Below are 16,412 nucleotides of genomic sequence, written 5' to 3'. Positions count from 1 at the left end.
AAAGCCCTCTTCACATGGTTTTTGGATGTGCGTGGCAAAAACATGCTGTTGAGCAGGGCCATTCTACAACAGAAGGCCCTGAACTTCACTTGTATTCTTGGGTGCGACAACCTCAAGGCCAGCAGCGGGTGACTGCAACGATTTAAGGAGAGGCACAACATTGTTGGAAAGGTGGCCAGCGGTGAGTCGGCAGAAGCGAATGAGATTGGAGCAGCCGACTGGCTGCGTGATCATGTCCCGGGCATACTGGCACGTTTCGACATCGCCAACATTTAGAGCGCTGACGAGAGCATTTTTCTATCGGCTGTTGCAAAAGAAAACATTGGCTCTGCGAAATGAAAAGTGCCATGGTGGCAAACACAGTAAGCAGTGTTTGACTTCTTTTCTGTGCCAGCATGAATGGCAGCAATAAACGCGTCCCATTCGTATTTCGAAGTGAGAAGCCGCGCTGCTTTAGAAGCAAGAAAACAATGCCGGTGAAATACACGTCAAACACGAAGGCGTGAATGACCCGGGATTTGTTCACGAAATGGCCAAAGGACTTGGATGCTGAAATACGCAAGCAGGAAAGAAACATCTGCCTACTTGTGGACCACTGCTCCACGCATCATGTTACAGATCGCGCTCACTAACGGTCAGCTCAAATATTTTCCCGCAAACTACATCTCCCTGATACAACCACTGGACCAGGGTATTATTAACAGCGTCAAGTGCTCGTACAGCAAGTGGGTCACTGAAAGGCTGCTGCTCAACATTGAGCTCAAAAGAGAGACTAAAATCGATGTGTTCATGGCCTTGGAGATGCTATCGCGGTCATGGGAGTCGACGAGCAGCGACATTATAACGAACTGCTTCAAAAGGCGGGCTTCAAGGATAGTATGCACTCAAACCATGAACTGGGTTGCGAAGCAAATGACGACAATGACGAAAGCATGCCATCCACATCCAGCACAGATGTCGGTGACTCGTGGCAGCTACTCTGCGATCAGGGTGGTGCTCCCAGCGACGTGACGCTTGAGGACTGTTTTCAGCGACGCTTTTGCTTTTACAACCAAAGAGCTGGATGATGAGACAATAATTCAGAGTGTCACCGACACGGGAATGGAGGACGACACTCTGACCAGACACCCATGTGGCAAGCAGCGCGCCTACACAGACGCGAGTCATGGATGTGGTGGATGTCCTGAGTGCGTACGCAGGCGCACTGTCACATGAGCACACCTTGGTAGCCCTGTCAACATACGAGCGCCTTATAACGCCGACACTTATTAAAAAGCGGCAGATGAAGTTGACGAACATGAAGATGAAGTTCTTTGCTGCCACATGAACTGGATCAACTGCAAGTACTCCACAAAGTTCCAATAAACGTTTTTTGCATTCATGAAACAGAGTCACAATTCCATGAATAACACGACCATTGAGTTAATAAGGCGAATTTTTTTTTGCAGCATCCGTTTTTTTCTTTCTTTTTTTTCCGTGCGATGTCCTCGTAGAAAAAAAGGTCTTCAGTGGTGACAAACTTTAATGGAGCTAGTGTGGCTGTCCATTTAAAACGGGTGACCGGCGAAAAAAGAAACGCGCCCTGGTCGTGTACAGCGAATAAAATAAAGTGCAGAGCAGGAAAAGCGATGTAATTAAGCACTGATAGAAACCGTTCACTTAACCATCACACAAGCGTTCACCAAGCGCTTCGTCGCGAGCGCAAACCCACTGTCTGCAAGAACGAGCCACGATTGCCACGCCCAAGGTAGCCGTGGCGGCGTGAGCGATGCGAACATGTTTCTCTCCATTGATGCGTCCCCGTCTGCAAATGTTTAATGCTGCTGATGATACTAGTGGCGACATCTTGTGGCGGCTTCGAGTACTAGGCGTTGCGCTCGTTCTTTGCTATGCGCACACGGAGAAAAATGATACCGTCACGTCCGTTTGCTATCCCTCATTATGCTCCTGATATAGAGAAAAACATCCAGCGCCCTTGTTAGCGCTACTATTACTAGATTTTCTTGCGTGTTTCCTCAATAAGTGATTTACAAGTTCCCATCAACTAGCAGTGTTCCACAAACCAGTTATACTTGATTTGGACAGCCGAAACATGGGAGCCTCGACGTAACGAAATTCGCGATGTAACGAAATTTTCAGCTGCAATTAGGACTTCATTATATCGAGATTCAACTGTACGACATTCCAACTTTCTTCTTTTCCCAGTCCTCAAAGATGAGGGGAGCTGACACGACATCAAACAAGTGAGTAAATAGGTATAGTCTGTGCATAACATTCAATTACAGTGAAACCTTGGCACAATGAACATAGCTATTATAAACTACTATCTACATCGAGCCAGTCCTCAATATTTTCAAGAAACACATGCGATTTTTACATTTTATATCGAAGTGCTGTGCGTCAAGCTGTGCCCACTCGGATGGCAGGCAGCAGGCTTTGTCTCACTACACGAGTGACTGGTAGTGGTGCGGCAAGCATCCAATGCCATGATTCCCACTTTACCTCGCACTTGACAATAGTGGCACAAGTGATACAGCAGCATGAACAGTTGGCAGCCAGTGGTTAGCACCCATCTGCGCCTCTCGCAAATGCCGATAGTGCCCTGGATCCAGTGGAATGGTCAGCTGTAGCCTTCCAGCAGCCACCCCATGCTCACGGTAGAGGGGGTGAGAACTGTGATAGCTTTCATTCTAACATCTCAATTTTTCATGAGAGACCGGGAACCCACACCTGCCGACGTATGACCTACCACTTCCATATGCTGGTGGTGCTGTGCGGGGAAGCCAGCGTAACTGGCCTTTGGCGCTCGGTTTTTTGCAGCCAGAGCAACTGCCATCAGCAGCTCCAAAACGGCGCTAAAACCAATTGCCGTCCTTCCAGTGACTAAATTGCACATCTCGTGCTCATGCTTCTGGAAGAACTTTAAATTATGAATTCTGTCTATATCAAACTATTTTAAGATATCTTAACTGCCTGTTATAATGAGGTTTGACTGTGCAATGTGAGGGGAGACTTTTTCTCACTTATATTATCAGTGAAAAATGCATGTTACATTTGAACAAATATGGTACGGCTCGGAGAAACAGCAATTCCATCTAGTCTTTTTAAGCACATTGCAGCACGAGATGAGCTCAGAAAAAAATTGCACTCCAAGGACGCACGCCGGGCAGTGTTGTTTAACACAGACCAACCTTCAGACACAGCGAAAATCGTTGACCAAGCTGTTGAAAACCATGCACATTCCATATTTTCGATTTAACAAATTCTCTGCACATCGCTTGCACATATCTAAGCTTTCGTGACAAGGAAAAGAAAGAAGATATAGAACGAGTGTCACTTCTGTGCATCTGTTCACACACAGGTGCGAAGTATAAAAGTAATTCAGCAGGACAAAGAGTTGCTGCATTTTTTTTATGTGTATGATCTCTGCACCAAATCTACACCCAGCATGCCCTTACCATGAACTAGCATAGGTTTCATACTTTCCTGAAAGGAAAGATAAGCATGGAGATCTGCTCCTTATCATAAGCACACTCAGTGTGATAAGGAATGTGATAAGGAAGACATTGCATTGATCTCTGCCACATGAACCTCTCAAATGCTGCATTCATCAATACTATTCACAAAATATAACTAACTTTGACAGACCGTGTGGTGCCTTATGACAGTAGCTGCAAGTACTTTGGCACAGCCAGGACCACAGCTTCAATCAACCACATGCACCTAAGCTAGGAGCTAATTAAGCATATTAGGTGTGCTAGGAGCGACATCCGGAAGTTGCACAAGGAACGTCAGCGGGTGACGTATTCATAGGCGGGGCCCAGTCCCAGAGCTGCTTTCTTTATTTTTGTCTGGTGCCCCGCGTGTACGAGTTGAGGGGGGAGAGGAGAAGCGTAATTTTTAATAGTTTATATCTTCGTTGTTACTGATGGTAGCTTCAAAATTCTTGCGTTGGGGTGACGAGTGATAAAACACCTATCTCTCCTCTGCTTTACGTAATCTCAATTAATTTATTGCATAGTCCCTTTAAGTGTTCCAGACACCAGAGCAAAGAATGAGTGAAACTGGAAACGTTCCCATGGTTATGTGCAACCATTCATTCACACAAAACTTCCGGGTCTGATACAAGCAAGTTAATCTCTATGGGGACACCATTGTCTTGGGAAGACTGAAAGAATGCCAGTCTTCTAGCAAAACAAAAACTGCCCGCTAGACAATTGAGTGCTGAATGCAACTGCTTCACATATGCATGCATTCTAACCAACACTTTACAAAAGGCCTTTTGTTCTATCAAGGCTACCTTTTTCTAATACACCTTGCTCTTTTTCCAAGGTCACCTGGGTAACATGTATAACCCATGCTCCCACCTACACAGCCATTCATGCAGTATACACCACACGTGGCACACTTTTCACAGGACAAGGGTGGTTACCCAGTGAGATGTGCAATGCATGCACATAAGTTGATGAAAGTCTGGTGTGCAGGCAACAGAATGCATTTGTGCATTGAAAAGAAAAACTCTAGGAGCCAACCTGTTTGGTGAGAGTCTGCACTAGGATGGGCACAAGGTACTGCAGCGCTCCTTTGGCATAGAAACGGGATGTCCTGGCCGGTGGCCGACCCTGTTCACTTGCCTGTGGGGAGAAAACAAACAGCTCGTAATCTGGAAATCAAACGCCTTTTACAAACGATCACTACCACAGATATACATTTTCCTTCCTTCATTTGGAGAAAATAGCTGCCAAACACTTTCAATTTCAAGCAAAAATGCCTCAAAGCTGCTTTGGAATACGGGCAAGTAATAAAGTCAAAGCCCAAACTGCACAGAGTGCACACTTTAGCTAAAGTTACTAAGAGGATGAAGACAAAACAGGATGTACCTCAGAGGCTTCAATGGAAAGATCCACTTCCTCTTCGCAGACATTAGACCAGAATTCAATACCCTGTAAGGCTACCTCATCAATGTCACTCTTCATTGCCTCCATGGTTATCTGCAAGACAAGAAATGCTGATTGCCAACACGCATGCACAAAAATAAAGGAAGCAAGACAGGCACTGGAATGTAACACCTGTCTGCAAACCTACTGAACACAGTTGAACTGTGAAGTGCAGAGCTGAAAAGTAGCCATTAATAATCAGAACAGGTAGTTTTATTTTATGGATTTGAGCATGGCACCATTATGCATCTCATGGAGTCTGAGTATAATAGCTGAAATTTGAGCATGCTGCAGCTGATTGCTCAATTTTTCAGCAGACAGTCAAGCTCACCACAGCACTCCCACCAATAACCAAGAGTTGTTTTATTTATATAATGGAACGTCATGAGTTCTAACTCAAGAGGGATTCAAAATTTGTTTGAATAAAGCAGTTCAAACCAAACATTACGGCTTTAAGGTCAAGCTCTAAAGAATGAAAAACCTGGCAGTAACGAGAATTCCACCTGGCGACGTTTCCGCTGCGAACACGGCGCAAGAACTGGCTGTTTGCTCCCGATCTAGCTTGGTCAGATATTTTCGCCTGCTGTCCGCTGAGGACACCTAAGCAGCCACCATGCAACTGCTGGTTATGTATGCAACACATAAAGATTCAGTTCACTGCAATCATGCAGTAGCATCAGAACTTGCAGAACACAACAAGCCCTCCAGACGCACAACAGGAACGACAAATACTGTATTTGCATATTTATAAATAATACGACAATGGTTATAACAAGAAGGGGGAGATTATGTCCATAATAGAAAAATTAGTAGAACCCCTCTATAGTAAAGAAAAATCTTCACTGTATCAGGGTCTTTACTATATCAGTTGTTGATGACGGCATGGCTCTGAGGCTGCTCTCTGGTAATTAACTGGCTGCTTAATAAACACAGTGTTGGTTTATAAAAGGAACACTTGGAAATACCTTCCAATCAGCTTTAATCCGCCGTTTATATGGTAATTATTTATTTTCAGTTATCACATCACATTTTTTATTTTGTTTATGTCGTGAAGAAGTACCGCAGTGCACAAATACAATGTGGCTACGAATAGAATGAGAGTTTGATTTCATGTGAAAATTTGTGTGAACACTGCATCAATTTAGCAACCTCAGCGCCGTTAAGACGCAATAGTTAAAAAACACGTGCCTCCGTTTCTTGCCGCCACTTCCCTGTGCTTCGAGCTGCCATGCTGCGAATCTTCGCCCTTTTCCTCCCTTCCCTGCTTTTCACTGCATTTTTACTGTGTTTCCTTTCTCAGCGACCCGCGCCGCACGCTCTCTCTCACGACCACAAAGATTCAAGAAGTAGGCTTATCCTACAGCTTCTGAGCTTGGTGGTGAAGCTATGTTAAAGAGCACCATTTTATTGTCTTTGGTATCAATTTTCCTCCAAATGTCGGCCTCGCGCATGCCGTGTTGTCATCATTCTGCCGGATGTATGTCGCCATGGCCAGACTCTCTTCACTGTAACCGTTTATTTGAAAAAAACCTTTACTATAAACGAAAAGAAAGTTCAGTCTATGGGAAGCGAAATGGGATCGCAATTCGCAGTTTAACTTTACTATACCAGTTTTCTATAGCAGGATTCTATTGTATTGCATTACAACGTAAGCTCTTAACTCAACCCATAGACAAGGGTGCAAAAAAAAAAAAAATATGAGAGAGAAAGACTAAGCAAAGATTTGGAACAAACACAAGTACCTGAGGGTGGTTTATTCATTGCCACTACAGTTAAACTTGGATATAACGAAGTCAAAATCTGCAACTGTTCGTTACATGCAGGTTTTTGTTACATCCCGTTTTTGCACGATAACTCGAAAGGACTGAAGCAAACGTTACAGCAACAACCCCTCCACTCCCGTTACTCGAGAACATAAACATGGAGAGGCATTTTGCAACTGCGCTGATAACAACAATAGGGCAGTAGCCACCACCTTCTCAGCCACAGATCGTGACACGAAAGCATGATGGTGCTATACGTAGGGTCAGGAGTGAGGGGGGAGGTGGGGGAGTCTGAAGTACCCGCTTCTTTCTGCGTGCTCGTCTAAAAAAGACAGTCTCACAATCTGGTTCTCTGTTGCTGCTCTCAGAAACCGCCTCTTCCTCTCACATTGCTGGCGCTCTCTGCCGTCCCCACTCCCGCAGTGTTCTGCTGTCAGCGCCAGAATCACACAAGCAACCCCGTGGCAGCGACAGGGCGTACACTGTTTGTCTCGTCTTCTTTGCTAAGTGCAGTGGTGGGACTGCACAAAGGCATTTTGGAGCAATTTTTGGACCAAGTAAAATCACATATTGGAGCAATATGGCTAAAGCAAATTTGCATAATGGAGCAGTCAGGCGCAGCCAGAATTGCACTTTGGAGCTTCTTCAAGCAACCAATCTTATTTTCGAGCAATTTGAAGCAGATAAAATGTTATTTTGAAGCAGTTTGCATAAAAACTGCCGTGGTTTTATGGTCAAAACAACTTTATGCATATGAGGCATGCCGTAGTGAAAGTTCTTTAATGTGAACTGACATTGCACAATGCATGTGCCTCTATAGCACTTCACCTGTATAAAAATGCGACTGCCTTGACCGGGACTGAACCTGCATCTTTCGGGTCAGCAGATGAGCACCATAAGCACAGTACCATCGCGGCGGCTCTGCAGTTTGGAGCAGGCCTGTCTAAATTTCGGTAGAATAATCGAGCACAAAAGCACCTGGACAGCAGCACGGCGCAGGCTTTCCCGTAAAACTGAAAACATTGGTGGCACTACCATCGAACTATACATCATTGCGTCGACAAATATGATGGGCGAAAATGGTCCCAAACCCGCAGTTCGATCAACACAGAGATGCGGCATTCGACCATGGGCTGGTAAATGTAAAACTGTTCCAATCCACCTTTATTCTAAATCTGCCATGCCCTCAGAATCAACATGGCTCAGCGCCCCATTAACACAGAGTTTGCTCGCAACGGTTTCAGCCTCCCTTCCAATGTTTTGTGTTTAAGTTATGAAACGCCGCACACTTGGCCGCGCTGCCCTACTCAACCCCACTCAGTTTCTCGGTGACAGCAGAGACGACAGTCAGGACTCTGGAGCGGCCGCGCGCGCACCCCCACTTGCTCAAACCGGCTAAAAGAGTGGGAAAATTATTAGAAACTGTGCAGGAGGCACCTACCACACGGAATGTAATGGCTGCACTTTCTTTTCAAGAAAACAAATGATCCCACTGTTCGCGACCGCGGCAAGAACACAGATGCTGAAGTCGTTCTGGCCATTCAGGCACCAAGTGGCGCAATTTTCGTCTCTTCTCTGTGGTTGACGCAGTTTGGAGCAAGAAGTTGTGTTTGTATCAAAATGGCGCAATTGGAGCAAGAGTCCCAACTCATTAAGGGCTTTTGTTTTGCGCTTCTTTTGGACATCAACTGTCTTAATGCCACTTAGTGCGATGCTACAGAAGCAAAAGCTGCAGAGAGGGGGCCAAATGCACTGGAGCACGGCGTGCTGCCTCTCCAGCATTTGCTTTCCTCTTGTGGGTGCTTCATGCTTGACTGCCATTAAACTTTCCCGTGATTAAGGGGGGGGGGGGGGGGGGGGCTGCTCTTAAAGAAAAAAATTTTGTTTCTGCACCAAATTTAATCAAAATTAAACACTCTTGACAAGTTTTTCGTACTGTTTCCAAAAATGTCATTGGTTTCATGATAGGCTGATTAGTTCCAATGATATGCTTAATTAACACCCTCTAATAATAAGAACAATTAAAAGAAAAAGCACATTATAAACGTTCATAAATTGCACTGGGTTAGGTTCTAGAAACAGAAAGAGATGAAATGTTGGAAACAGTTTGTTTTTATTTTACCATCATAAGTAGTTTTTAAAGACATTGAAACTCAAGGTACAAATAGTGCCTAACTTGCAATCAAAAGCAAGAGCAAATTAAAAATTTCTAAACTTTAATTATAAATTCTGCTCCCAACGTTGCCTAGTCTACACATATGGCTACGTGCTAAAAAAAGATTTATGGTTCTATATGCCATAGGCACCGAGATATGCTAGTTTGGGATTTGCTATGAGTCCAAAATTTCCATTTTGAGAAAAACGGCAAAAACAAGTGAAATGTTGTTTATGGCAAAGTACTTCCAATTTATTCACATACTGGCATTAGCAGACACCTAATAGCCTCCTGTGATGTAGTATGTCCGACCAGAGTGATTAAAATGGTGCTTTTTCAATGTGTGCTGCCGATTTTCTGCAGATTCAACTCTGTGTAAACTTCCCAAACTGATCGCGCACAGTCAGAACTCAACTTCTGGGCCACACGGCCCACCGCAGGCATCAACTTTTTCTTGACTTATTTCTACTAAGTTTTTGAACGCAGACCGCGGTGGGATACATCCATCGTCAACGCGGCACGCTGGTTTCCCGTTGACTGCATCGCGCGCGCGGCACGGATGTTCACCACAAACGGGCTCACTGGCTGGTCGGTCTCCACACGCGGCGAACTCCATCGAGATGAAATGTCGCCCCAGGTCACACATGTCAGGGTCAGTTTGACGGCGAGGCCGTACTCTCTGTCAGATTTTTCTATCGTCACGTCGCCATTGCATACTTCGCACTTCACTGACGCCAGCATCTCGTTCACCAAACGCAAGCTGACGATGGAGAAGGTGTCGCTGAGTGGGGCAGTTGCGAAGTCTCCCATTCCACCAAAGAACGCTGCCTTGCGCTCTGTTGCTGCCGCTGATGCCGTCTGCTGTAGTTTCTCCTGAGCTTTCTTGTCCACTTCTTCGATCTTACAAGGTTGCAGCATTGGGGTATCATGACGAACACGACCGCTGCCTGATAAGGCTTCTGCGACCGGCACCGCAGTTAGGCCTAGCTCGGTCGGCACCTCCCGATCCGCTGGCAGAGGCGTATCCACGGCGCTTGCCGTGTCTGCAGTGCTCGAGGTGACCGTGGCACTCTTCCTCAGGTTGCTAATGAGCGATTTTTCCTCTTTTTCCCGTATCTGTGAGTCGTGCGGAACCTTGGCGCCAGCGCTGACATCGTCGCGAGACACACCAGCGAACGCACCTTGACAAGATGGCTACCGCTTGCGCTCGTCGGACGCTTCCAGCAGACGACACGGGGCCCTTCAGCCAAATTGGATAGCAGCCTTCAGTCACGTGCACCGACTGGTGAATAGCATCACACATTGAGTCTGCTTTTTGGCGGCATTTTCTCCCTCATCCAATAAGCATAAAAGAGTAGCAACTGCGCGAAATTCAAAACAAAAAGCAGCTCTTCCAAATGAGACCAAGATGGCTGTGATCGCTGAAGTGAAACGATAATAGCATGTTGCGGAAAAAGCCCCTTTATTGCGCGAAAATCTGCCGGAAGAGAGCTCGGATCCAAGTTTTCTACTTATTTTACAGCTCAGATATTGGCTCTGGAGATTAGAAAATTCACAGGCTGGTAGAGAAACAGCTGCAGATTTCGAAAATTCCATTTTTGAAATATCGTTTTTTCGCGATTTTTTTTGCCTCCAAGAGCCGTCTCCCCCCTTAAGCCCAATTTCAAGTAACTCAGCACTAGTTAATAGATAAGTGGCATAGCAAATTCATTATATCAAGGTCGACTGTCGCAACACCTTCGTTACATGGAGTTCGAAAACACACAGGCTTCACGTGAGGTGGTGTTAAGGAATTGAGAAACTTCGTAATATAGAGGAATTCACTACATGGAGGTTCGTTACATTAAGGTTTACCGCCTACGTCACTGTCTCCGAACATGATGTCTTCTGTGCCGTCAATGCTGTTTGATAAGCAGCACTCAAGAATGCGCGCGGCAGTGCCTCCCGCATGCTAACTATCCACTTCATCACCATGGAAGCTGACGTGTGCTTGATAAGTTCTGCTTTCATCAGCTCCCCGATGCCTGTGAGCCACTTATGATACTCCTTTTGGACAAACTCTCTGAAAGGTTTGTTGACGTAGACATCTGGTGGTTACAGCTGAGATGTCATGCCAGCAGGTATAATGAAAAGATTGGAATTGCACTTGCCGGCCGCAGCCTCGATATCGTCCGTTAATGTCCTCAGAACACGTCAAGCACAAGCATCAACGGGAGGTCCGTACCTGACCGTTTGGCCCACACGGCATGCAGCCAGTCCAGCACCATCGCAGCATCTATCCAACCCTTTTCACTGCATCTGACGAGTGTGTGGCTGGGGAAGACCTCATTTTTCGAAATTGTTTTCCTTCTTAACACAACAAAGAGCAGCAGCTTGTGTTTGTCAGCTGTGCATGCAATCATGACAGTTACTCTGATCTCATTTCCTGTTGTGTGAAAACGCACCTCTTTGCTGCCATGTGCTTCTACAACGCTCCACGGCACGTCCAAAAAGATTGGAGTTTCATAGGTGTTGCCGATCTGACTTATGAGATAGTTCCGAGCCCTGCACAAGTTTACAATCGGGCTCTGGAATGCGAAAAGTCGATCCTTGTATAGTGCTGGTGGCGAAGCGAAAATCTAACATGTCTCAAACTTTTGCACTCAAGCGTGACTAGCTTTATAAACTTCATGAGGCACATTCGCATCACATGAGAGTTCTCTTGCCTTTAGCTGCAAAGCTGAGCATTCACAGACAAAAGCTGGCTGCGACACTTGAGCACAAACACTGACACCTTTTACTCCCAGCCAATGGCGACGATCTTGCGTAGATTAATGAAAGGCCTTTCAAGTGGGTGCCACATGGAAGGTCTTGTCACTGACAACTCTTATGCCACCTGCGAATCGCCGGCTCATTTAGTCTGAGATGCTGTGCTGCCGGTGATTTTCCAATTTCTTCAGCCAGCAGAATTGCCTTCTTGAACAGCGCAGTGCACTGTGTCCTCTTCTCCATTCAAAGGGTCCTATGATGAACTGGTCAAACGTGTCCGTAGCCGTTGTCGCAGCAAAGCCTGGCTGATGCTGCAGTGCTGTTGCCAGTCGCTTCATGCTGTCACGTGTTTTTCGCTTCCCAGTCTTATGCCTTGTTTTCCCCTTTCCTATTCCCTACATCTCTTTGTCTCCTCTTTCTCAACTTCCTCACCTACCCCTCTTTTCTAATTTCACTGCCTCTCCCTGCTCTGTCCATGCTTTGTTCTAAGGCCCCAAGGTTGCCAAAAAAGTTGGTTCCCCCTTGCAGCTAGCGAGTCCTGTGGTAGAGCTGACACGCAGCGGAAAAAAAATATATATATATTATTGTACTCCGCTTATGAACGTAACGAGAGATGCATTCTCAAAAATATGATTTCCAGAATAAAAACTCGTTACATTTGAAAAAATATTTTTCAGCTCAAACAAAATTTTTCAGACTTCACTTCAAACACTGTAGCAATCCCCAACAAGCCCAAAAAATTGGTCCGCAACTATTAAATTTAGGGCTCACCAAAGCAGGCTGCTACATTCACAACAGTCTTTAGAAAGTGGTATAAGGGGTATAAAAGTAGAGAGAGAGGACAAGAAGTGGAAGTGTATTCCCTCATCTCGTACAGTGCAGTAAATGCCCTGTCGGCACAAAGCAAGAGGAGAATGCACAGGCTCAAGTTGCAGAACCAATAGAACTGCAAAGATGCTGGCCAGGGACACTCACGGCAAAAAGGGCCGGCCCCATGTAGTGCTCCATGTACTGGTAGTACAGTGACATGATCTTCACGAGGCACTGCAACGCTGCCACTCGTACTTGTGTGTTGCTTGACTGGGTCGCCTCGCACACCACCTATGCACACACCCACCAAGCATGTCAGACAGCCAAAGCAGATATGTAACACTGTACACCTCCAAGCACTAAGCACAAGGCCAGTAAGTGGAGGGCAAAGACATGCCAAGTTCCTAATTTCCCGGGCATTCTCTAAACACTACACAGCTTCAAAACCACAAAGAAGCTGCAGCTACAAAAAGATGCCCGATAAAGGAACAGTAACATCACTGTGGGTCGAATTCTGCCTGTTGTCCACCACCCTGACTGGCTTATCACCTATTCTGTGAGTCTACTCAACAAACTGGTGGCAGATTTTTGCTTCTGGTGCAAGAATGTGGTGCTAGGCCATACACATTGCTTTGGCATCTGTCTCGCAGCCAAATATATGCTGTCCACTATAAGTGAGCCACACAAGTAAATGCATGAACAAGTAGACTGCAGCTTTTAAAATTCAACATGCTGTAGGCAAAAACATGGAGATGACAAGAAACTTGGATCAAGCAAGGCATCACCAAAAGTGTCCCACCAAAGATAAACCAAATGTTTATCTTTTGCGCAAAGGAACTGAAGTTCTTGTACCGGGAGGTGCCGTCGTGCATGCGGTTTGATTGTTGACTTTTTTTGGCACCTGACAGTCGCCTATAAGTGCGTGGTATTTCTGAAACCAGCACTTGTGTAGTCTTCTTTTCTCCTTTTGTCTCTGTTATTTAGCGCTACCACTATGTACTCTCAATATAAACACCAACTAGCCTAGCTTTCTGCCTTGAAGGCATCAACAAGCCACAACATGCGTTCTTGGCTGCTGGCATGGTTAATCCAAAAACTGTCTCGGCAACCTGTGACGAAGGGTAACACACAACTCTCAGTGCCAACTTATGGATGATATCAAAGCCTGGGCCACCAATGGCTAAAAATACCCAGAAGTCATTTATACCCCTGCCACACGGCAAATTTAATGTCATTCCCATTGAATGACATTAGCACCTAATGCCATTAATCGGCTGATACATGGGAACATTTAATGTCATCAGGTTGGAATGACATTCGCCATCTAATGAGTTTGGGGAACTCATTCACATTCAATCTCGATCCGAATGTGTACTCTGGACATCAGATACGCAGCAGAAACAAGAGACGTAGAAAAATTGCATGCGCACTGCCAAAGTCAGAAATTGTATTTATTTAGTTCTGCTAAAGAAATATTAATTTTGGTGCGAACCTCTTGACACTAGAAGCTGTCATGGATAACTGTTACTCTCGGTCCCAGCAGCAGCGACCGACCATGAAGCAGGACCTTTCCAGCGACCGTCGATCATTTTGGGTTGCGCGTTCCTTGCTGGTTGGCATTCCATGTTCGTTTAGCTCGCAAGTACTTAAAGATGTAACAGAGCCCTTCACCTTTTGGAAGCCATTTCCACGCTCCACCCACCTCCGCATCAGCCATTTTGCTTGTTTAGTTTATCAGAATTGTGGTTGGTTGACTTTGCACTTGGCTTGGCTTTTTATGGCTAAAGTGCTGGAGAATTGCCGGAAATAATATTTTAAGCTTATATTATTGCACAGAAATGTTCTCACTCGCTTTTGAAACACTACACAACAATTTCAAACATCTTTTATGTGCGCTGATGTCATTCAATTGTACTATTTTTTTTTCACTGATCGTCACTACCATAATTTTCAAATGACATTTTTTACCGTGTAGCTCCGAAGGAGACCGAATGACATTCGATGCATCGTATGACATTCGGTTGGAATGACATTAAATTTGCCGTTTGTCAGGGGTATCAGACAGCAATCACAGTCATTGTTAAAAGTCATTTTACTTGCTTGTGGGCTGTCCTTTCAGAGCATGGCTTTGACGCTGCCACTACAAGTGGTAATTAATCATGTAACACAAGAACAATGTTGACTACAGCAAAAGACAGCAGTTAATAAATTAGCACTGACTGTCAAGCAATCCTTACATGCCAGAAGACTAAAACAGTAATCCGCAACATAATTTCAGAGAGCTATCTTCAAACAAGTTTCCCATTTTATTCTCCTTATTTTTATGCAGTGAACATTAACCAAAATAAATACCTGCATGATGAAATGCCTTTCCGAGTCCTTTTCAAAATTGGCTCTGGTGAACTCGAGAGAATTGAGCAAGGCAGTTGTTGCGGCAAGCTTGACATGTTCCGAGGGCTCATCCTTGCGCATTCCGTGAACTATTGCAGTCAAGATGTCATTGCTCTGGCCCAGCAACACCTTCAATAAAAGGAGAAGATGCCAAACATGAGCAAGGCTTCCCAACACCAATAAAAGGCTATAAACTTGTTGGCATAACGGCCTGTAATATGGCTTATCTCATGTTAACACAAGAAGTTTGTTCGACTTGTACATTAGAACCCCACTGTTAAATTCCCAACTGCTATTTTCGTGAGGCGGTCCCACACTTGCTCCCATAGAAACCCATGAGTTTCAAACTTGCCATTACACTGAAACTGTGGCAACATTCACAAACAGTATGTCACAAATGTCACCTTGTGATAGTGGTTTGCCCCATACCAGCATTTTTACAACAAATGTTTAGCACATGCAGGATGGCAACAGCACACCGGCCAAAGCGAGACTATACACTCCATCTTCACTAGGCCGCCACAGTCTTCAGTGGTGCACGCATTCATCAACGCACGCACAATTACGGGTGGCGTGAATTTTGTTATGGCTATTGGCGCAGTTCCATCACTGCTGTGACACGAGCGTGAACGACTGAAGGTGCAAAAACGAAAATTTGCCACAGCAGACACCACGCAAGCACCGCTGCAAAAGCTGCGGCTATCGTATAAAATGCATCTAAGAACACAAGCAAAAGCACACTGACAGAAAAGACAGCGCACTGTTTAGTGTGGGTCGGCTACAAGGCTTCTGTTTACATCATGCACTTCTTTCTTTCGCCTGCAGCCTCAATGACACAGTGTGCCGATTTCAACAGAGGGATGCTGCGTAGGATTAAAGCAGCTGCCCCGAAAACAATGCAGAAGCGCATGAAAGCTGCAACTCTGCCCTTTTCGCATGCGCTCCTTCTTCCCGGCTGGATTCCACTCATTAACTGCTCAGACAGATTAACAGTCATCATAGGACGTTTCGAATGTTCTTCACAAAGCCAAGCATATTCCAGAGAAGCGTGCTGTGTTCACAAGAGGTACAAACGTGGCAGACAGCAATGTACAACTTTTTCGCGCCCTGTGTGATCAGCTACATTTCTTTTTTGCAGTTCTGTGAAAAACTTAACAGCAGGGTTCTACTGTACTTGCCCTGTATTGACCCAGTTGCAACAATGCTCCATCGGATAGGTGTCGCTCTATGCAAGAAATGCAATTTTCTTTTTTTGAAACACAAACAGGCTCAAAGAGTACCCAGTGCTCACCTCTGGCTCAATGTCTTGGCAGATGTAACCAATGGCTTCCAGCGTGGCCTCCCTGAGCATTTCTGTTGAGGCTGGATTTGTTGCATTGTTTGTCAGCACTTGTATGAGGTCCGGCCACTGCATCTGAGGCAGTTCGGCCACTGCCACATAAGCCACACATTGCGCTGCTGAACTGGGACGGATCGTCTCGGTGCCCAGTGCACTCAGGATCTGCAATTGACAGCACCATTTGCCCACATCATCAGCTGCTTTGGCCTTCACAAGTCAGAAAAAGAATCCTCAGGTTGAATGCATATAAACAAATATATGTATATAAA

The 16,412-nt window shown here is 45.4% G+C and overlaps 1 protein-coding gene across 2 annotated transcripts in view; it reads right to left on the bottom strand.

The window, feature by feature from the left end:
• Fs(2)Ket (Importin subunit beta Fs(2)Ket) overlaps window positions 1-16,412 on the bottom strand; it is a 68,598-nt gene that overhangs the window by 44,341 nt on the left and 7,845 nt on the right. For both annotated transcript variants that reach the window (XM_077659069.1, XM_077659068.1), the window contains exons 4-8: window positions 16,096-16,305; window positions 14,766-14,933; window positions 12,579-12,704; window positions 4,881-4,991; window positions 4,533-4,634 (exon numbers count right to left, since the gene is read on the bottom strand). In XM_077659069.1, the coding sequence (XP_077515195.1) occupies window positions 4,533-4,634; window positions 4,881-4,991; window positions 12,579-12,704; window positions 14,766-14,933; window positions 16,096-16,305 (717 nt within the window). The remainder of the gene's footprint in view (window positions 1-4,532; window positions 4,635-4,880; window positions 4,992-12,578; window positions 12,705-14,765; window positions 14,934-16,095; window positions 16,306-16,412) is intronic.

Source organism: Amblyomma americanum, chromosome 3 (assembly GCF_052857255.1).
Source record: "Amblyomma americanum isolate KBUSLIRL-KWMA chromosome 3, ASM5285725v1, whole genome shotgun sequence".
Lineage (NCBI taxonomy): Eukaryota > Metazoa > Arthropoda > Arachnida > Ixodida > Ixodidae > Amblyomma > Amblyomma americanum.
The sequence above is the reverse complement of the archived record's forward strand: the minus strand, read 5'-3'. Positions and strand labels throughout refer to the sequence as shown.